The sequence below is a fragment of the Gobio gobio genome (genome assembly GCF_949357685.1).
Source record: "Gobio gobio genome assembly, chromosome: 4".
Taxonomy (NCBI): Eukaryota; Metazoa; Chordata; class Actinopteri; order Cypriniformes; family Gobionidae; genus Gobio; species Gobio gobio.
Window position 1 is genome coordinate 27,239,032 of NC_137100.1, and position 21,069 is coordinate 27,260,100.

A 21,069-nucleotide genomic window follows, 5' to 3' on the forward strand; every position below is an offset into this window, starting at 1 on the left:
AAATAAATATTTTTATAATAGTAAATGTGTTTGAAAGACAAAATCCTTGCTAAGACATAGCAGTGCATTATTAAAATAATAATGAAAGTGTTAATGATTTAATATGCGATATTGCAAAGTGAAAAAGTGAAATGATTTCTGTAAATCCAGTTGTCAAATTCTTTGTGGCCTCTCAAATTTTCATGTAATTATAGCCACATGAATACTGGTTGGTCTCTGTAATTTCACTAAACTAGACTTCCTGAATATGCAATATGCTTTTTTAGAAAGTAAAATTTAAAAGAAGAATTAGGGATATAATAAATCATTAATAATTTCCTGCCATTGTGTGAATAATATGTAATCATGATAATCAATAAAAAAATAACTGTATATGAGTATTTTAAAATGTAATAACATCTAATTACAATTTAATTTTCCAGATTATGTAATCAGTGACTACCTGACCAGCACTGTTTACAAGTAATATTAATTGAAGTAACATGTACATAATCAGATTACAGCTTCTTTATATTTATTGACATTACCTTAAATATATATATATATATATATATATATATATATATATATATATATATATATATATATATATATATATATATATATATATATATATATATATATATACACATACATTTTTTTTTCATCATGCATGTGAACAAATAATCCAGACATAACCATATTAGATTACCTAAAAGTGTCATCTAAAAGATAATGTTACTAATTACAATTTCAGTTATATCATGTGAAATCATAGCCTAACATTTCAGAAGTAACTAATCAACCACTGCAGACCATGACTAACTTATGAGACGGTGTTACAGGCAAACCTGTAGGGACCCTAAACTGAGAAGGGCCCTCACATCACCTAAACTGATGTGCGTAATGATGAGTGAGATCACCGTTTGAGTTTTGGATGACAGTGGGCTTCGCGAGCGCGTCCCATCTCAAAGCCCCTGTGTGGGGAGGAGCCCCGCCGACTGTTGTTTTACCTCAATGGGAGCGGGAGGAAAGAGACACAAAGCGCGCTGAAGACCCTCACAGTAACCATGGAAGCGCAGGAGAATGGCCTCTCATCCACAAACGATGAATTGATTTAACGTTAAAATGCTTCTAAACGATTATGGCTGATGTGTTTATTATTACGAGAGGAAGAATAAAAGTACCCCCAACAATGTCAAAATTGCCCGTGGATGCAAGTAAAATGATTGTACCAGCAGTCCGTAAGCCAAATGTGACACAAGCAAACTAACATATTTAAAGTGAATAAACTCTTGATATTTAATGTTTCTGCCATACTGAAATGAAGAATTATCTTATTAAACGATCAGCTTCACAAAAAACGAAGAAAAAACAGCAAACTTAATAATCAGATATCTCGCGCAGCTTGCTGTAATAAACTGACCGTAACGCTTTGAAGCGAGTGTATGACCGTGTAATTTCACCAAATTGTTGCACAACACTGGTCCACACAACGAAGTGACGGACATTTAATGTGATATATAAGTTACTTACCTAACACTTTGTTGTAACACTCCAAGGCAAATGACAAAAGGTCCGGGCTATATTGAACCGGTCAGCGCTGTGTCCGTCAATGGGATGATAAATACATCGTGACAATCGCGCTGCGCTTCCACTGTTCCTGCACAGAAGTTGTTCTTGAACAGCTCAATCAGTTTGGGCAAGAGTGGCTTTTCATACAGGACGCTGGTTTGATTCTCCAGTCCATGCGAGGTGAGTGTGGGTGCGCGTGAATCTCGACATGCGCTGCCATGCAGTCCGTTTAAACGCTTGCCCCGTCTGAACTAGTGGACTTGGGTAGAGCCTTGTCTTGTCTGAGCAGGGATGTGCTAATCTCATTAACCTCCTTGCTTGAGAGACCGAGGGAACAGCTCCACCCAGCGATCTGTCTTCCTCAGGCGGAGAGGCTTTGTGGAGGATGGCAAATGACGTTTCTAAAAATCAACCTGTGGCGCACCGCTACACTGCAGCTCCCAGCCTCCCACAAACGATTCAAATGCGAACTGCACCCATGATTAAACAGGACTTTCACGTGCCACTTTAATAAATCACACTTGTTTTACTAGAGGCTGGTGTATTTTAAGACAGACTGAACTCTTAGCCACATAGAATGATTTCTGAAGGATAACTTTGGCGTGGCTGCTAAAAAAAAATAATCCAGCTTTGCCTTCACAAGGATACATTAGGCTATATTTTAAAATTCAAATACAAAAAAGGTCATTTTACAGTATTACAACTCTTTTTACTGTATTTTATCATCAAATTAATTCAGCCTTGGTGAGTTTAAGAGACATTTTTAATAAGCATAAGAGACATTTTTGATGTGGCACCCATGGAGCAATTGGGGGTTAGGGGGTCTTGCTCAAGGGCACCTCAGTACAAAGACACTTTCAATATTTTTCCTATTTAAAACTTGACTCTTCTACAGTTACAGCGTGTGCTAAGACCAACTGAAAATGAAAAGTTGCGATTTTCTACACCTATATGGCTAGGAACTACTTTCTCATTCCTGCGTAGGCTAATATAGTCTCGGATCTTCGCGGCTGTAGGGGAGAGCAGGGACGAAAGTACAATTTTTCAGAAAATCGTAATTTTAAAAGATAATGTTTTAGACCGAGATATATTTTTGCTGTGGCCAATAACTCACAAGTGTGGTCTATCAATAGCAGGTGGTATTTTGTACAAATGTAGAACGACTACAGTATAATTGCACTTTGAACATAAGCTGCACATTGTTACTTTTGACCCCATCAGGTGGGACGAAAGTAACACAACAATACAAGCTAGATTTTTTGGTGCTACTCTTGTTTTTATTAAACATACCCCTTGTTAATATGTAACTGCAAACATATTTTGTCCTTTATCTTTGCAAAAAAATTATTAAATTACATTTTCATTTTATATGTTAAAGTTCATTTCAAATGTAATATGACAGTAAAAACTTGAATTGTTTAGAATATTTTTTATTTGCAATGTCAATCTATTTGATACGTTTTTTCTTCAACAGTATGAACAATATAAAAATTAAATTAAATTAAATTTGCATAATATGCATTATATATATAATAGCGGGACAAAAGTGACAAGTGTTACTTTCGTCCTGACAGGAAGTCCTGACATTTAAACACGATTTACTTTTATACTGAAAAACTCTGAAAAGACAAACCTTCAGGGTGTGTAACAGCACTAAATAACCCGTAGATTGATCATTACTGTGACACATGAAACAACAAACACAACTTGTAATTAGAAAAAAAGTACCGCTTCATTAATTTACTTGCCGTACTTGAAAACTGCATTTCGGACCTAACCGCGGGAAACGATGGCGGAATCACATGATATTTGGCAGATCCGTCAAGGGTTGTGTGCTGAACGTGCTGTCATAGCTTGAAATGCAAATGTATTCAGGGCTCGGAGAAAATCGCGTTGTTACTTTCGTCCCGTGTTACTTTCGCCCCGGTTCTCCCCTACCATGGCTGCAGCGGCGCAATGATATTACGCAGCGTCTGAAAGTAGCCCCCAGCTAGGTAACTTTCAATGTGACCGGCACTAAGTTCGTGTAGTTGCAGAGAAAGTTTCAGGCTTGCAGCCGACAAATTGTGTTGTGGATTTACCTGTGTGATTAGCCATGGTTCTGTGTGTTGTAAAGGGCTGTGATAGTAAGTCGAAGGTGTATACTACCACCATGTTTCACAGAATACCAACAAATCATTGCGCCGCTGCAGCCATGGTACGGCCGCGAAGATCTGCGACTATTACGCAGGAATGAAAAAGTAGTTCCTAGCCATATAGGTGTAGAAAATCGCAACTTTTCATTTTCAGTTGGTCTTAGCACACGATGTAACTGTAGAAGAGTCAAGTTTTAAATAGGAAAAATATTGAAAGTGTCTTTGGTCATTTTTTGAATGAGATGCTAATGGACTGATCAGAATCAATGATGTATGCTAAGCTATGCTAAAAGTGCTACCGCCAGATACAAAGATCGGCTGAATGGATTCAAAAACGGTAAAACTCAACTATTTAACTCTAGGGGACTTGTAAAAGGAGCCTATTCTCAAAAAAAGTGGAGTGTTCCTTTAAGCCACTGCCCCTAAACTGAAATGCTATCAGTTCCAAAACAGAGAATATAATCTGGCAGAATATCTGAACAAACCTAAACTAAGAAAAGTGCTGACTATGAACAGAGTGAATGCAGTCTCACTGTAGCGAGAGAGGCAGAGGCAGACATACAGTTCATAAAGTCATTTGTTTGGAACCTGTGGTACTTTTTTCAGGATTCGCTGATGAATACAATTTTTAAAAGAATAGCATTTATATATATATATATATAATATTTACTATCACTTTTTATTTATTTATCATCCTTGCTGAATTAAAGTATTAATTTCTTTAAAAAATAAAATAAAAAATACTGACCCCAAACTTTTGAGCAGTAGTTGTTACAAAAGAATTACTGATAAATGCTTTAAATGCTTTTTATTTATCAAAGAATCCTGAAAAACGTATTACAGGTTTTTAAAAAAAAACATTAAGCAGCACAACGGTTCCCAACATTGATAATAAATCAGCATATTAGAATGATTTCTGAACGATAACACTGAAGACTGGAGTAATGGCTTATGAAAATTCAGCTTTGCAGTGAATAAAACTGATTAACTCTTCATCACGACACATTTTGGTGGGTGAGATATATGAGGCAGCAAGTGAACATTTTGTCCTCAAAGTTGATGTGTTAGAAGCAGGAAAAATGGGCAAGCGTAAGGATTTGAGTAGTCAGAGCATCTCCAAAACTGCAGCTCTTGTGGGGTGTTCCCGGTCTGCAGTAGTCATCAAAAGTGGTCAAAGGAAGGATCAGTGGTGAACCGACAACAGTATCATGGGCGGCCAAGGCTCATTGATGCACGTGGGGAGCGAAGGCTGGCCCGTGTGGGCCGATCTAACAGACAAGCTACTGTATTGCTCAAGAAATTAATGCTGGTTCTGATAGAAAGGTGTCAGAAAACACAGTGCATCGCAGTTTGCTTTGCATAGCCACAGACCAGTCATGGCTGCCCATGCTGACCACTGTCCACCGCTGAAAGCGCTAAAAGTGGGCATGTGAGCATCAGAACTGGACCACGGAGCAATGGAAGAAGGTGGGCTGGTCTGATGAATCATGTTTACATCACGTGGATGGCCGAGTGTGTGTATGTCATTTACCTGGAGAACACATGGCACCAGGATGCACTATAGGAAGAAGGCAAGCCGGCGGAGGCAGTGTGATGCTTTGGACAATGTTCTGCTGGGAAACCCTGGGTCCTCCCATCCATGTGAATGTTACTTTGACACGTAACACCTAAGAATTGTTGCAGACCATGTACAGCCTTTCATGGAAACGGTATTCCCTGGTGGCTGTGTCCTCTTTCAGCAGTATAATGCACCCTGCCATAAAGCAAAAATGGTTCAGGAATGTTTGAGGAGCACAACAACGATTGTGAGGTGTTGACTTGGCCTCCAAATTCCCCAGAACTTTATCCAATCGAGCATCTGTGGGATGTGCTGAACAAACAAGTCTAATCTATGGAGGCCCCACCTCGCAATTTGCAGGACTTAAATGATCTGCTGCTACCATCTTGGTGCCAGATACCACAGAACATGTGGTAGTCCATGCCTCGACGGGTCAGGGCTGTTTTGACAGCAAAAGGGGGACCAACACAATATTAGGAAAGTGGTCAGTCATGCCTGATCGGTGTATATACATACTATAATTAGGGATGGGCATTTTTCCATAACATTGTATTCGAATATTTGGGCTCATACAAAACGAATATTCGAATATTCGTTTATTTAAATTGTGTTATTTTTATTATTCATCATGTTGTCGTCACCATTTCTGAACAAACTTATGATTAGGTAATATTCACAACAAGCGTACGTTTATATCTTAAGGTTTTCATTAAGTTCAAAACATTAAACAATATGGGAAAACAAAAAAATAGGCCTAAAGAACAAGCAACAATAAGCTCAAGCAGCGCGAGCGGGGAAAAAACACTAAAGCAAAGCGCCAGTTAAAGTGCAGAACGTACACTCGAGTCAGAATATGGTTATCGTGATTATATTGTTTCACATTCTAATGTTGAGGGGAAAAAAAATCATATAATGGCGATAATGATAGGCTTTCAAGTGAGAAAACGCGCTCCGCTGACAGTTGCAGAGACACAGAGATAAAGGTGCAAGTTTCTAACAGTACTTTATGTTTTCTGTTCTAATCCCTCGACAAAACTTAAAGGAAGCATCATATCTCGAGATAATTTTAGCTATGTTATGCTTAACTTACCTGCACTTGTGAATGCAGTGATGGAGCTGTCTTTTCTCATTCGCCTGGTGTTTGGATTTCATGTGATTTCTCATTGCGGTCGTGATAATTTGATACTCAGTTTCATTAATTAATTTTGTCAAAAGTAACTCCATTTTGTAAGATCATTTTCAATTTTCATCTAAGTAATTGCAAACATCGCGAGACAGACGACTTTATGTGATCAAATACTCAAATTAACACACTCCACAGCGCCACCGAGTGGATTTAGTTATAACTGCGAGTTTTAGTGGGATTTATCATGGATTCTCTGCTTTTACGACCAGCAAAGCAATATAGCAAAATTCGATTAGTATTTTTATTTTTCGAATATTAATTACAAATCGAATATTCGAATAAGTGCACACACCTTACTATAATATACAAATATTGAAACATTTATCAATTTTCAAAGTTTTAACTGATTTTTGCTTCATAGAAAACCAGATTGAGTCAATAAAAAGCTCTTTCTTTTTTTCTTTTCTTTTTTTTACAGAAACAGGTTACATTTGTGAACATGGACATTTGTTTTTATTTTTATTTTCTAAACCTGACTATGATTGTCTCTGCAGTTCTCCAAATGACCAATAAATGTTTCCAGAACAACACAAATTGGCCACCAATGTTCTTTGTGATAAAATCACAAACATTTTGCCAGTCTTACAAATGGGCAGTGCCAAAATAAATGAACCACAGTTTCAGGGCAACGGTCACAAAAAGTGCAAATAAAATCAATATCACCTTTACATGTATAAAGTAATGTTTCACTGGGTAAACTCTAAGTTTAATTTTGAATAATGCCTCCTTAAGTTTGTTTGTAATTAAATATTGATTAGATATAAGACCAACCTTTTCCATATATTGTCTGTCAAACGATACAATATGAGTAAATATAAGGTTGGGACATCGAGTTTCTTTGAAATACTGCGCTTATGGATCTCTTTTGTGAGTTGAGGAAAAAACAAAAATTGATGATAATAATAAACCTTCTGAACAGTTGATGATGTAATCGAGACATGGAGAGATGTCGATGATGTCAGTGCGTGCTCACGCTGTCTCTGTGTTGACGTGGCGTCTCTGCCTCCAGTAATCCAGCAGCAGAAGTAATGAGGCACATAGAGGAAACTGGAGAATGGCCTAATCATTAAAGTCAAGCGGACCATACTCGTTTCTCAGGTAAACCTCAGAAAACTGATAAACAGAAGCTTTAATTAGCGCTGCTGTTATATTATCTGAAATCGAGCTAGATAGCAAATCACCGTTTGTTGATATAAAGTTTGGTTAGCATCATTAGCACGAGACCATTGACCCTGTTTACTAATGGGGATTTCAAGATATTACATATTATTAAATTAGTTATGTATGCTTACAGGAACTGCTATAGTACCATGTATTCTAAGAGATTATTTTCCAAATGGCGAAATTGTAGTTGGTGTTTTGCGTAGCAGTGGCTAAAATATGCTAACTGAGCTACTTAGCTTCTATATGTATAAACCTTATTAAGTGGGTGGCTTTATCCGATAGACAACCATTTAGCGTTTATTTCATGTAACTAAACGCTGTTTGGTTAGATGTCATTGTTGTTCTTTATTGAATACAATTAGTCTTGTGAAGATATGTATACATGCTAATAGATGTTTAGCTGCTAGTTAGCGCTACCTGCGCTTGCCAGGCCACTTTAGAAATATAGTTCACACTCACAGGAGACACTGGTTAATATGTCTGCACTTTCAAGACTAGGAACATCACAAAAATAGCTTGTCAACATCGGCCAAGGTTGAATTTGGCCTTATCAGTTGTGTTAGCTGTTGTATATTACATGGCAGAGCACATTTTGTGCTTACAGCAGTCTACTAACGTAGATATCCGCCCATATCTAATTTTTCCACACCTCAACTATCTATTTGTTTTTAATCTGCCTCAGTATAAGGAATCCAATGACATCAGAACCATCAAACAAAGAGTAAATTTTGTGATGCACACCTGTGCCCAACAATAACATTCATCAGCCTTTTGTTCTTTTCAGAGTGAAAAATGACTGGAAGGAACCAGCACAATGGTTTCCAGTTTGCAACCACAGTGCAGCCACCCACAGGTGGTTACATGTCCGCTTTTGGGAACAACTCAGAGACTGAATACTCTGAGGAGGATGGAGAGACTTTTGAACTGCGTTCCAGAGGCAGGGAGAGGCATCGCAGGAGCAGCACATCTACAGATCGCAAGGACGATATTGTATACTTGATAAGGGACATAAAAGAGGGAGATACACTGATCAGTATTTCTCTGCAATATTTCTGTACTGTAAGTCATGGTTCCCTTATTGTGCCCTTCTTACTTTTTTTAAAATTTTGAAGTCGGCATGAAATTAGGTCTAAATGCACGTTATAGGTCTTATTGTGAACAATTCACCCGTTAATTTTTTGTTTACCTCATGTTTAATCAATGTCATAACTGGACATGCTTCTCTCGTTGCGTATGCCTGACGTCTTATTTAGTTTGCTTAAACCCTCCCTCTAAATTTTGCATACATTTTCCTCCTTTTAAATGCAAAGTCCACATTTTACAAGCTAATCAACAACCAATGGATGTCCAGAGTCCAGACATAGTTTTTTTCTAATGATCAGTTATACTCGTATGTATACTCACAATATGTAAGAAAAGATCTACTGACGCTACTTCCATTTCGTCACGACTTTAATAACCATGTGGTAATGTCTATTTTAGGATAATTAAGTGAATAAAAAAATTCTTATTAAGGATTTAGAGGAAGATAGAGGGTTGCCCAACCCTGTTCCTGGAGATCTACCTCCCTGCAGAGTTTAGCTCCAACCCTGTTCAACAGGTTTTCAGGTTTGGTTAAAAAGGATCCAAAAATCTGAGCAAGTACCTAACCAGCCAGTGTTCAGTCTAACCAGCCAGTGTTCAATCTCGTTGTGAATCTCCTTAAGCTGGGCATACACGGTGCGATTTTCGTCCGATTTCGAGCTGAATTCTGACTCGTGCGACTCTCGGGCCGATTTTCAGCTTTATCGTGCGTCGTTTGTAGTGAGGTGTTCGTGCAGTGTACAGGTGGAAACGAGAGGCGACAAACCTCTCCCGATCGGCAATCGGATGAATTTCTGGCATGTCAGAAATTCTGGTCGCCCCTCGTGAGGTTATTGCACAGCTGAAGCAGAGCTACGAAACCATTTAATCTTTAATGCAGCAAGAAAGAAAACTAAAATAGGACGATCTTTAAATTCTTTAAGCAGCAATTTAGCAAACCGTTGCATGCCTCCAGTTCGTGTTGTAAAATGGATAATCTAAGACTTTCAAACCACCGTGTAGATCCATTGCCTCTTTTATTCATTTAGCTACTTGATCATTTATTTACAAATTATTTAATATTTACTTAATTTTATTATCATGGGAAATGTGAACCGTTGTCCATCATTTGACACAATGTCACGGCGCAATATAGTTTTTTCTTTTTTTCGTTTTAAATCATGAAGGTGAGTCGGTGGATATCACGCAAAAATGCAATGTGCGCGAGAGTCGGTGAAGTCTCAAACCTAGTCAATTATTCATTACAGAAAGTGAAATCTGACAAGCTTTCAGCGCATATTCTCACAGAGACAACGAGAGATAAATCTACTTTTAACGTATAGCCTATTTCTCCTGTGGCCCATACTGTGAAAAAAATTAGAAGAGAAGTATAGGCTCATTTCGTGTTAAACAAGTTGTTTTTTAAATAAAGCTGCTCAAACTTTTTGATAATATTACTGATATCATTGCAGTGTTCTGACATATATTATGGACTTAATTATTGGCCTATAATTCCTTGTTTAATTGGGCAAAGTGTATTTAAATTATGAGGAGTAAGCTAATCTATCTATTCTTTTATTATGCAGCGTGTCGGTTATGCATTGATGCGTTATGAAATTATCGCGGGGGCAAATTAAATGTAATATCAATTTAATAATAAAAGTAGGCCTACCCTAATAATAATAATCATTTTTATATATAAATTGTAAATGCTAAATCCTCTTGATATCGATAGCTGATGCATCTCTCTATTATAACCTGCATGGTCTATCGTCGCACTAGGCACAGGGGTTTTATTGCACATATTTCACTCGTACAGTGAGAGCAGACAAGTCGCGCTCGACGATCAGTGTCATAAACCGTGAGCTTTGGCTTTTACATCGCATGCGATCTAATCGTACAGTGTGAGTAGGTAACCTTGCTGAAGTCGCACAGAAATCGCACAGTGTATGCCCAGCTTTACCGATTCACAACATTAAGCTTGTAAAAATGTTATAATTTGAGTGGTACTGGTGGATTTCTGCAGGAAATTCCAGCATGTCTTTGCATCATTATGTCACGTCTGTATACATAGAACGAGTCCGGCTAGTAGTAGAATCGCATGTGAGGATGCTGCATACATGTTACTTATTTGTTCCGATGACATTTTGCGGGGAACATTCTTATTTTGGTCATACTTCCAAGACGTAAAATCTGTGATTCCGAAGTACAGTATCCACACCTGTGTGGTGACTGACAGCAAGCCACACATACTCCTCAAAACTGTGCTGAGGAGCTGTGCCGATGCACAACCCACGTAAAGATGATAATTCTGCAAATAACTGCAACTGCAGTTTTCAAACAGAGATGGCGACAGAGGCAACTTACGGACTGTAGCTTTAAGTGTAAAGTCTCAGTACAAAAATAACACGTGATGCATGGTTCCCACTCTAAATTCTGATTGGATGAGCCACATTAGTACCTGGTGTAAAATTTGCGTTATGGTCACACCTAATCACGCAAGTCAAGTTCTATATTAACGACACAAGTTATGATGATGCTGCTGTAAACTAAACTCTGCCTTGCGTTACATCCCATAATAACGACTCCTTCCTGTTCTGACATGTAAAAATGTAAATCAGTCTTGCTCCCCTAATAGCTGCCCAAATATATTGTACTGATTTAGATTTTTCTTGTTTGTTTTCAGGTTGCAGACATAAAGCGGGCCAACAATCTTCTAACTGAGCAGGACTTCTTTGCGCTGCGGTCCATAAGGATCCCTGTGAGAAAGTTCAGCTCATTCACAGAAACTCACAACACCACTCCCCACAAAAGCAGCTCACCCTGCGGCACTCGCAGAATCACAGAGGTACAGATTTTGGGATCATCCTTGGACTCATCTTCTTCCTCGTCTGTGGACAGCGTGGAGTGTTTCCTGCAGGAGAAGGACAAGGACATTCAACTTCTCGTCAAGTCATCTGCCCCTTCCAGGAGCAGCCTGGACGAGGTGGTGTCCTCACTGGAGCAGCCGCTGTTGGGAGATTCTGAGCGCAGACCGGCTCATAAAAAAGACCCGTACTATGGGGCTGACTGGGGAATGAGATGGTGGACCGCAGTGGCCATCATGTTGGTCGTGGGCATTGTTACACCTGTTTTTTACCTGTTGTACTATGAAGTTTTGATGAAAGCTGATGTTAGCCACCACACTACCACAGACTCTATCAGGCCTGGACCAACACAGCCAGCCATCGCTGAGCCTCTTGGGTTACCACGGGGCAATGCTGCCTCTCACCAAGACTCTCACCTACAGCCTGTTATTGAACAGCAACATTTTGTGAAGCACAAAAAGGAAACGTAAAGGGGCACTTAGATCACCAGGGATTTAATTTGGAGGCATTTATGGATGGTATAAGCCAAACCACATTTTATACCACATGAAGTAGAACATAAACGAGGATCAAGTAATCAAGAAATGATTCCAATCCTGTCAGCATATTTCCTTGATGCATTTTGCACAGTTTGATGCTGGTTTTGCTGTTTGTGCATCACTCGTGAGCCAGTGTATAGCTCTGTACCTCTATTAAGCTCGTAGTTTGCCTTGACGGCAAACAGATGATACATTAAGACATTTGCTGCCGCTGTCTGGTTGTCAGGGAAATAAACACATTAATTTATTTTAGGAAATGTAGAATCCAGATTCAGTATTGCAACTGGTGAACTGGTAAAGTTGCTGGATTTAATTTTAAAATTTAGCTTGTAAAGAAAAACAAAAGTTAAAACGGAACCGTAATAGCTTCCTGGTTTTCTTCTAGCAAGAGCACAGGGATGATTTGTTAAATATTCTCGCATGTGCTCAATTCCATTCGAGTAGCAGAGATGTAAACATTTCTATGAAACATGAGTTCAATAATTGACTTCTGAACAGTACGTGCCTTCATCCTGTAGACTGTAGATGCAGGTTGAAAATAAAGGAATTATATTTTAGCACCTGAATCTCCTAATTATGTTTAGCCTTTAGCTTAATAAAAGTTTAATCTATATAACTCAGTGAATACTGAGCTCTTGGAAGTGAATCAACTAAATTTGTGCTTTTTATATAGTATGCGTGTATTGATGCACTAAAATTCTCTTGTATGATAGACTTATTTTTAATGAGCGATTGCTTTTATTTATTGCTAGTAAGTGGCTTCATCCATGTTGTCATCACTTCCTCCGCCGTATTCATCACCGTCTTCAAAGTAGTTTGCTATATAGTCGTTTTCCTGTGGGGGAAAAAAAAAACGGTTTGATCATTGAGTGCTTTTACTACTCTGGAATTTAGAAAGGCAAGAGCGTGCAAGCACATACACTATTGATTATTCAAACATGAACATCATGTAGCACATGCTCTGTGCTGTCAAAACAGTAGCACCAAAAAAATTCTCAGTAACTGAAACAATGTTAGATATATGCAATGTGTTCGCTATGCTGACGACATGTTTTAGGTTAAATGAATGCAGCCGTAAACTCTGTCAACAGGATCTATAGACCAATTTGGAGCAGGCGTCACAGTTACGCCACTCGCAACTGAATGTGCATGATGGCAGAAAAATAGCAGTAACAAGTGGAGGAAAATGGGCAAAATCCACAGAGTAAAAGAAAAATGTTGTGCCTTTATGTCAGAGTCAGAATGCAAAAAATACAGTTTTCATTTTTATAGAATTCTATCGTTGAAGACTGCAATGATTAGTCTACTATTACAGCATGAAATTGAAAACCGTAAGTCTACATAATATTCACATATGCTGTTCATAGGGACATACAGCATTAAATAATATTTAAACCTATAACAATTTACATAGATAACTTCTCAAATCTTTTTTTTTTGCATTTGCGTTCATATCTCCCAGTTTGGACTTTATAACAAAAAAAGACAATAACGAGTATCTCACAATTCTGTTTATCCTTCTTAGAATTGTGAGATATAAACTTGGATTTGCGAGGAAAAAAAAGTCAATAAAAAGTCAATTGTGAGATATAAACCACTAACTGCTACTGCAGAACTGTCATTTTCTGCCACCAGGTAAGCTCCGCCCACAAAAACCATCACAGTTTGCAAACACAAAGTGTGTCTAAAAAACAATGTTGCTGATTACCACAGAATAAAAAGTAAACAGGTGGCAGGTGCATAGGACACATTAACAAATAAGAAAATGTTGCATATTTTGTTGTAATGTTTTTCCCCCTACAAACTGGACAGAACAAATAAAAATCCATGCACAAATTTTCCATCTAAAAAGCAGATCGCCTTGCACAGACACATTTGGTAGTGATTAAATCACACCAGTCTCATTCGTAAATCAAGCAATATTTAAGTGTTATAGTTACACTGAAGTGTAAACTAAATTATTTCTGTGGTAATGCACAACATTCTACAGATGCTGTCGATGCAGATTTATTTAACCTAGAATATTGTTATTGATTTTTGATAAAATCTTGTACCTCTTCAAGCTCTTCATCTTCATATTCTTCTTCAATTTCTTCTTCCTCCCCTTCCTCACCCTCTTTCTTCTCTTTCTTCTCCTCACCCTCTTCATCTGATTTTACTTCTCCCTTCTTCTCAAGTTCCTGAGAAACAAGCAAAAGTCAAACAGCAGCTCAATTCCCAAAAAAAAACATGAATAGTGCAGCAGTTTATTGTGATGAGCATAGCATGAACTCACATCCAGTTTATTCAGCATTTCCTTCTTGTCCTTACTTGAGATCATTGCGGATTTCTTATCTGTACATATTCAAGTTGTTTACATGCCATTCAAAACTGGTAGTTTGTTTAATGAGGGATTCTGCATTTCTTGAATCACCTCTTTTCTTCTTAATTATCTTCTTCTGTGGCTTCAGCTCCTTCGGAAGACGGTTCCAATCTACAAATCAAGCCTCTAAATTATCGGAAATCAGTCAATTTAAATTGTACACATACGTGATTCCTGCAATACCTGGTGTCCAGTCGTCCTCTTCAATTTTTTTAATTTCTTTTGTGTATTTTTCCTTGTACCGCTCCACATCTGTGAATTATACTGGTGAGAAGAGCACACTGGCAAACACTTTAAAACACTTTAAGACAGTTCTTACTTGAATCAACATGGTTATAATCTCCCTAATCAGTTATAGTATTTCACTTAAACTCAGGGTTAAATAGATTTAATATCTTACGGTCAGTGTTAAAACACAATATTGCCCCCAGTGCTCATCTACTTTTACAATACGATTATCTCAGCAATCACAAGACACCTAGTAGGAAGCATTAGGTATTATATGTTACTAAATTGAATAAAGGCTACCACTTACCTCCCTTTCCTGCGTGGGATTTTATGTTAAAAGGGAGGTCTTTCATTCTTCCTCTCATCTCTTGTTTCAAAGCTCTCATATAGTCTTCATCTTCTCCAGCTTTCAACGGCCCTGGTTTATATTCAATGTTCTGTAAAAGATACAATTAGGCTATGTCATAGGTAATGCATGTCTCTAAAACTCAACTACAAAAAAAAAAAGCAGAAGTCAGGACTTTCTGGATAATGATCTAATGTTACTGAAGCTCAGTGGGAAACAATATCAATTTAAGAAGGAAACAAAAAGGTTCAGAATAACTCACTGGGAAGAGTGGAGTCGGCCCTCTCTGGGTTTCAGGCATGGACCCTCTGGTGAGGCCCAGAGCCTCAACGTTGAAGGAAAATGCTGCTATTCCTCTCCCCTTTCCAGCCATTTTGGTCAGTCAAATATTCCTAAAATTGTTTGGATGAATGAGGATCTGATAAAATAGTATCTGGCCAAATAAATAAATAATTTTGACATTTAGACATAATTCCCGCTGTCGTTTTAAACAGGTATTGCGGCGCGATAGGGCACGTGACACGCGAGAACCAATGACGTTAAGCCTAAAGCTCCATTTTTAATTAAACGCAATCTAATAGTAAACTGGGGAGTGAAAGATTATCTTTAAAAACATCAGTCTGTTTATTACACAAAGCTATCATTTGACTTCAGAAATGTAGGAATATTATCGCATGGACTTATTTTTGTGTGTGTTTTTGGAGCATATAGCAAATCAAAATGAAGATCCACTTTTCTTGTTTGGACAGGTGCTTGTTGGTCTCCCCTGTTGAAACAGCACGTGGGTGAGTAAATTATGACAGCATGCACTATTTCTTTAAAACTGCACGATGCGGACGGTCGCATTGCAGAAACAATTATTTAAGGGGCAACTGCTTACCTTGTTTAGCATTTAGACGAATATAAATGAGTATCTGAAGGCAATTAAACGGAACTTAATATGCATTATTTGGGTGGGGCCTATTTCCGCATTGACCAATAGTATTCCGACTCTCCAGCGCGTCATTGCACTACGATCGGTGACGTGCTGCGCTTGCGGAACAGGGTGTCAGCGTCTTTTCTGCGGCTGAAGCAGCTAGATTTAAAACCAAAATTATAGGTTGACAACCATACATTTATCCTTCTATGCAATAATAACCTATTGAATGTATTGGGGATGTCTGCGACCGACTGGTACGCGCATAAGTCGCTGGAAAATGGGGTGTTTTGGATCCAGGAGCGTTTTTACGAATCGGGGAACAGGGCGAATATCTGGCTCATACGCGGGTCCCACCAGGACGTCGTCATAGATACCGGACTGGGTTTACGGAGTCTGCCTGAATACATCCACAGTAAAGGGCTGCTAGGGGAGGATTCCAAGCGCAAGAACCCGCTGCTAGCCATCGGCACGCATGTGCATTTTGATCATTCGGGCGGGCTGCATCAGTTTCAACAGGTGGGCGTGCACAAGGCGGAGGTGGATGCTCTGGCTAACGGTGACAACTTTGAAACCGTGACATGGCTATCTGACCGCGAGATCGTGGAGGATCCAGCGCCTGGATGGCGAGCAAGACAGTACAGAGTGAAAGCGGTTATGCCAACCCATATATTACAAGAAGGTGGGGTATTATGCTGTTGTGCCAATGCATCTATCTATCTATCTATCTATCTATCTATCTATCTATCTATCTATCTATCTATCTATCTGTCTATCTGTCTATCTGTCTGTCTGTCTGTCTATCTGTCTGTCATCTATCTGTCTGTCTGTCTCCTATCTATCTATCTCTCTGTCTCACTGTCTTTTCTCTCTCTCGCTCTCTCTTTCTCGCTCTCTCTTTCTCTGGTTCATGCCTAATCTACTCCAAAAGTCAGTAGTAAAATGCACTGCATTGCATGACTTCATTCTTTGAAGAGCTAAGAGAGATCGAAACAAATCAGATCTTGTCAGTCCCAGCAGAGACATGTCAGCGGTTAGTAAAAACCAAGCTCACTGTCTAATGTGGCTTCATAATTTCCCTGATGGTGGAGATGCACCATTATAGTGGCTTATTGGCGGAAACCCAGCAGAATCAGAGTAAAGCTCTGAGTAAACCACACATGACCTCCTCCCCATTATTCTCAGTGAATGGACTACTATGCTGTACTGCATATAAATAGATGTTTGTCATTGAACAAATTATTCTTTTACCTCACACTGTATCTTCAGATGATGAGGTTACATAGACTGTATAGCTAGAGTCAGGGTTGCCATGGTCCTGGAAAACCTTTAAAAGGTTGATTTTCAGGCCTCTGAAAATCATGGAAAATGTCTATAGTCAGTATTGCATTCTATTGTATGCATTTATTTATTTATTTAATAGTTATTTTTTATGTATAGTTATGCTCAGCTGAAAATATTTAACCGGTAAGAAATTAATAAAAATGTATATCCAGTAATTGACTGTATAAGTCATGAAAATTCAGTACAAACATTGTGTGAACCCTGAATTATTTATGATAAACAGACCATGTGCCTTTGACCCTTTTTGTAAAGTTTGTGGATGTTTCGTAGCATACCTTATACAGATATATTAAAACATTTTAACTCAACATTTTTGTGCTTGAACAAGGACACCTCAGCTATACTAATAATAAACAAATCCTTACTTGCTCATAACGTATGTTACAAATCCCTCTCTGTTTCATAACTTGTGCATCAGTCGATACAGCTTCTGCTTTGTCAGTGCTGCAATGCAGTGACAATATCCAGTTCCCACATTCTACATTTCCTTCCTTTCTTCCTCCTCCTTGTGTTCCCAGGCGACGTTATCAACCTTGGGGACCGGCAAATAACTGTTCTCCACATGCCGGGCCATTCCAGAGGAAGCATTTGTCTCCATGACAAGGAGAACAAGATGCTGTTCAGTGGAGACGTGGTCTATGATGGTTCCATGATTGATTGGCTTCCCTACAGCAGGATCAGCGACTACATCCGTAGTTGCGAAAGGCTTGTAGAGATGGTCGATAAAGAGGAGATTGACCAGGTCATGCCTGGCCATTATAACACTTTTGGGAGCAAACGGCTACACCGGTTAGCCTCCAACTACATGGCTAGTGCCGGTGCCTGTCACAGAGCCTCCACCTGCGTGGTGAAGTCTATCGCCAGCCTGGCACTTCGAGCCTCCAACTCAAGAAGTGCCTGCTAGTTATGATACAGACTACTATGCAACAACATACATCATTGCAGACCTCAATATTGGGCAGAGTAAAAACACTGAGTAATACAGTGTGCTAATGATATACAGTTTGATAATAGTATTTGTGTTGATCATGGCTCAAAATAATGAGGGAAATATGCTGCAAAATATCCATCAAAGCATCAAACAGAGTAGTAGACAATGCCATATTTTAAAGGTGCTGTGTGTAATTTTCAACATTAAAATATTTTCCCCTATATCCCAGCTTAATATGAAAAGAAATCTATATTTCCCGGTTCCACCGAGCAGTACGGTACGTAATTTTTGCCTTTTCCATTATCAGAAGTTGTGAATGGTAACCTAATTCCGAACTGCCGTACCAATTCTTTTGCACCCTTCCGTTGGGGTACCTAGCATAATAGTCCGGTACTAAAGGGTGGAGCTAGACTCACTGCAGAATGTTGATTGGTTGACTGAGAATTGTCACGTGCGTATTTTTTTTTGGCTGTGTTTTTCCTTGCAGCCTTGGCTCAAACAAAGTGTGTTGTCTTTTGACAACAGCCACATGCAGAGAAGCAAGAACAAGATCTGCTGAATGTCCTCCATTGTTGTTTACTGTGTCGCTTTCTTCTTTGCGCGAGAATGATGTTGATCGATAGACCACGCCTATCATAAGGGTGCTGTTGGCGGTGCAAACCCAAGCCAGATCAGGGTTTACGGTCCCGAATCGTAGTGTCCTGAACGGTACCGCAATGCTAGGTGGAAACGAGCCATATGAGACTACTAGAAAACACTAAAAGTGTAATCACTGTAGGTACTGTGGGTCATTTTCAGCTGGCCAATTCATAGTTTCCATCATGTGACTGGCTCGGAGACCTGAAGGGCAAAACGTCCATAAAACTGTCAGTTTTCCATCTCAAAAGAAGAAAAGCAAAAATATGTTTTGGGTACTTTGGGAACTTGTGATCAATATGCATCACCTGGATAACAGCTGGACATTCTAAAACGCTTAACATGAAAAGTGCCTCAATGTACTAAAATGGTGATATTAAAAAAAAATCAAGTTCAGTATTCACCTTGTTGATGATGCATACGTTATACAAATGAATAAGTGTTTCTTATGGTTTTCTATGACACAACAGCGTGTTGCATTTATATTCGGAGTTCATCTGCTTGCCTGTACATAGTATGCATCATCAATTAGGCGTATACTGAATGTTGTCTTTTAATATCACTGTCTTACTACATTAGTAGGCCTACTTAGTGCAAACCTGGTAAAAATGACTTGTGGGCAATGGAGGAAAGCCTTTTTTTCCCTCCAGGTGTGTGTGACGTCACATGAAAACTATGAATATAGTAGTGTTTCCTCTCCCCCAAACCAGTTAAACGCAAGCCCCACCCCACACTCAATTTCATTGGTCATCAGTCATGAATTCACCTGCCCAGAAAAGGTCAGACTTAATGGATATAGTTCAGAAAAATCATAGATCGATCCTACTGCGACAAACAGTGATGCTATCTATCAGGATGTGCTACCAATGCTATCCACCTTAATCTAACAATGCAGACGTAAGCTATTTCTTGTAAAAGTGCAAGACTTCACTTCTGGTTCATTTGCTGCTAAAACTAGATAACTAGAATAACAATATGCAGTATTGTAAAACTATTTGCACCACAATGATTTATGATTATGATTAGTTCAGATAATATGACCAATGAAGCCATGTTAGCAAATAACAAGGTTAGAGTTAAAGGGATAGTTGCCCCAAAAATGAAAATTAGCCCATAATTTACTCACCCTCAAGTCATCCTAGGTGTATATGGCATTCTTCTTTCAGACGAATAAAATCGGAGTTATATTACAAAAGTCCAGGCTTATCCAAGCATTAGAATTGGATTCATAGTTGCTCTGTTTTTGAAGTCCATAAAAAGTGCATCTGCCCATCAAATAACGTGCTTTATAAAACTTTATAAAGTAAACATTCGGCCGACCGCCTTCCCTGTTCAATATATTGAAAAGTTGTTGAAAGTTCCCCTGCCGATCGGAAGACTAACGTGACCAGGTCCGCTCGTCATGACGTCACGTACGCATCTTGAGTTACACTTTCAACATGCAACACTTTTCCACGGAAGGCGGTGGGCCGAAAGTTTACTTGATAAAGTTTTAAATATGAATATTTTGCTTACACAAACGCGTCGATTCGCTTCAGAAGGCCTTTATTAACACCCCGGAGCCGCGTGGAGCACGTTATTTCACAGACAGATGCACTTTTTATGGACTTCAAAAACAGAGCAACTATGAATCAAATTCTAATGCTTGGATTAGCCTGGACTTTTGTAATATAACTCTGATTTTATTCGTCTGAAAGAAGAATGTCATATACACCTAGGATGACTTGAGGGTGAGTAAATTATGGGCTAATTTTCATTTTTGGGTGAACTAACCCTTTAAGGGTTACTATTTGTTTCAGCGTTGTGTAGTCAATCAACACTGTGACTGGCATGACCAGTGAAATCTTTAGAATCGGCTAATATGTTATTTTAAATATTTGAAGAATTAGTTAAACTAATTCAAAATATTAATAGAAACTATAGAAATGTTAAAAAATCAAACAAAAACTAGATTAAAAACTTAAATTAATATATATAATATATTCTGTTTTTTAATCTAGTTTTTGTTTGTTTTTTAACATTTCTGTATAGTTTTATTAATTTGTATTTCAGATTTAGTTTTATTTACTGTAGTACATCAAGTTACTAAATAAAACAAATTGATGTCTTTTTCATATTTTACTATTATTAGTGGATGCTTATTTTATTTCAAGTAACGGAAATGTTTCTTTTTATATGGGTTTTAGTTAACTATAATAACCCTCCTGTGTTGGGTAACTCTTAACTGGTTTGGGGACAATC

At 38.4% G+C, this 21,069-nt stretch overlaps 3 protein-coding genes across 4 annotated transcripts; 2 read left to right on the forward strand and 1 right to left on the reverse strand.

The window, feature by feature from the left end:
- Nucleotides 1-7,417: 7,417 nt before the first annotated feature.
- lysmd3 (LysM, putative peptidoglycan-binding, domain containing 3) lies at nucleotides 7,418-13,618 on the forward strand. 2 transcript variants are annotated; one of them, XM_079813998.1, is made up of 3 exons: nucleotides 7,418-7,531; nucleotides 8,382-8,656; nucleotides 11,346-13,618. In XM_079813998.1, exons 2-3 carry the CDS (start codon nucleotides 8,390-8,392, stop codon nucleotides 11,994-11,996), a joined length of 918 nt encoding a protein of 305 aa, XP_079670124.1. In that variant the 5' UTR covers nucleotides 7,418-7,531; nucleotides 8,382-8,389; the 3' UTR covers nucleotides 11,997-13,618. The 2 variants fall into 2 exon arrangements, with proteins under 2 accessions (XP_079670124.1, XP_079670125.1); XM_079813999.1 differs by having other exon boundaries at nucleotides 7,435-7,531; nucleotides 8,365-8,656; nucleotides 11,346-13,539.
- On the reverse strand, nucleotides 12,814-15,374 carry polr3g (polymerase (RNA) III (DNA directed) polypeptide G; the record flags this gene model as incomplete). Its single annotated transcript, XM_079814000.1, has 7 exons — nucleotides 12,814-12,900; nucleotides 14,120-14,245; nucleotides 14,341-14,399; nucleotides 14,479-14,538; nucleotides 14,611-14,679; nucleotides 14,963-15,092; nucleotides 15,264-15,374. The coding sequence occupies 7 exons, from the start codon at nucleotides 15,372-15,374 to the stop codon at nucleotides 12,814-12,816; spliced, it is 642 nt and encodes a 213-aa protein (XP_079670126.1).
- A 641-nt stretch (nucleotides 15,375-16,015) lies between these two features.
- On the forward strand, nucleotides 16,016-19,216 carry mblac2 (metallo-beta-lactamase domain containing 2). Its single transcript, XM_079814450.1, has 2 exons — nucleotides 16,016-16,599; nucleotides 17,780-19,216. The coding sequence occupies exons 1-2, from the start codon at nucleotides 16,158-16,160 to the stop codon at nucleotides 18,163-18,165; spliced, it is 828 nt and encodes a 275-aa protein (XP_079670576.1). The 5' UTR covers nucleotides 16,016-16,157; the 3' UTR covers nucleotides 18,166-19,216.
- Nucleotides 19,217-21,069: the final 1,853 nt, after the last annotated feature.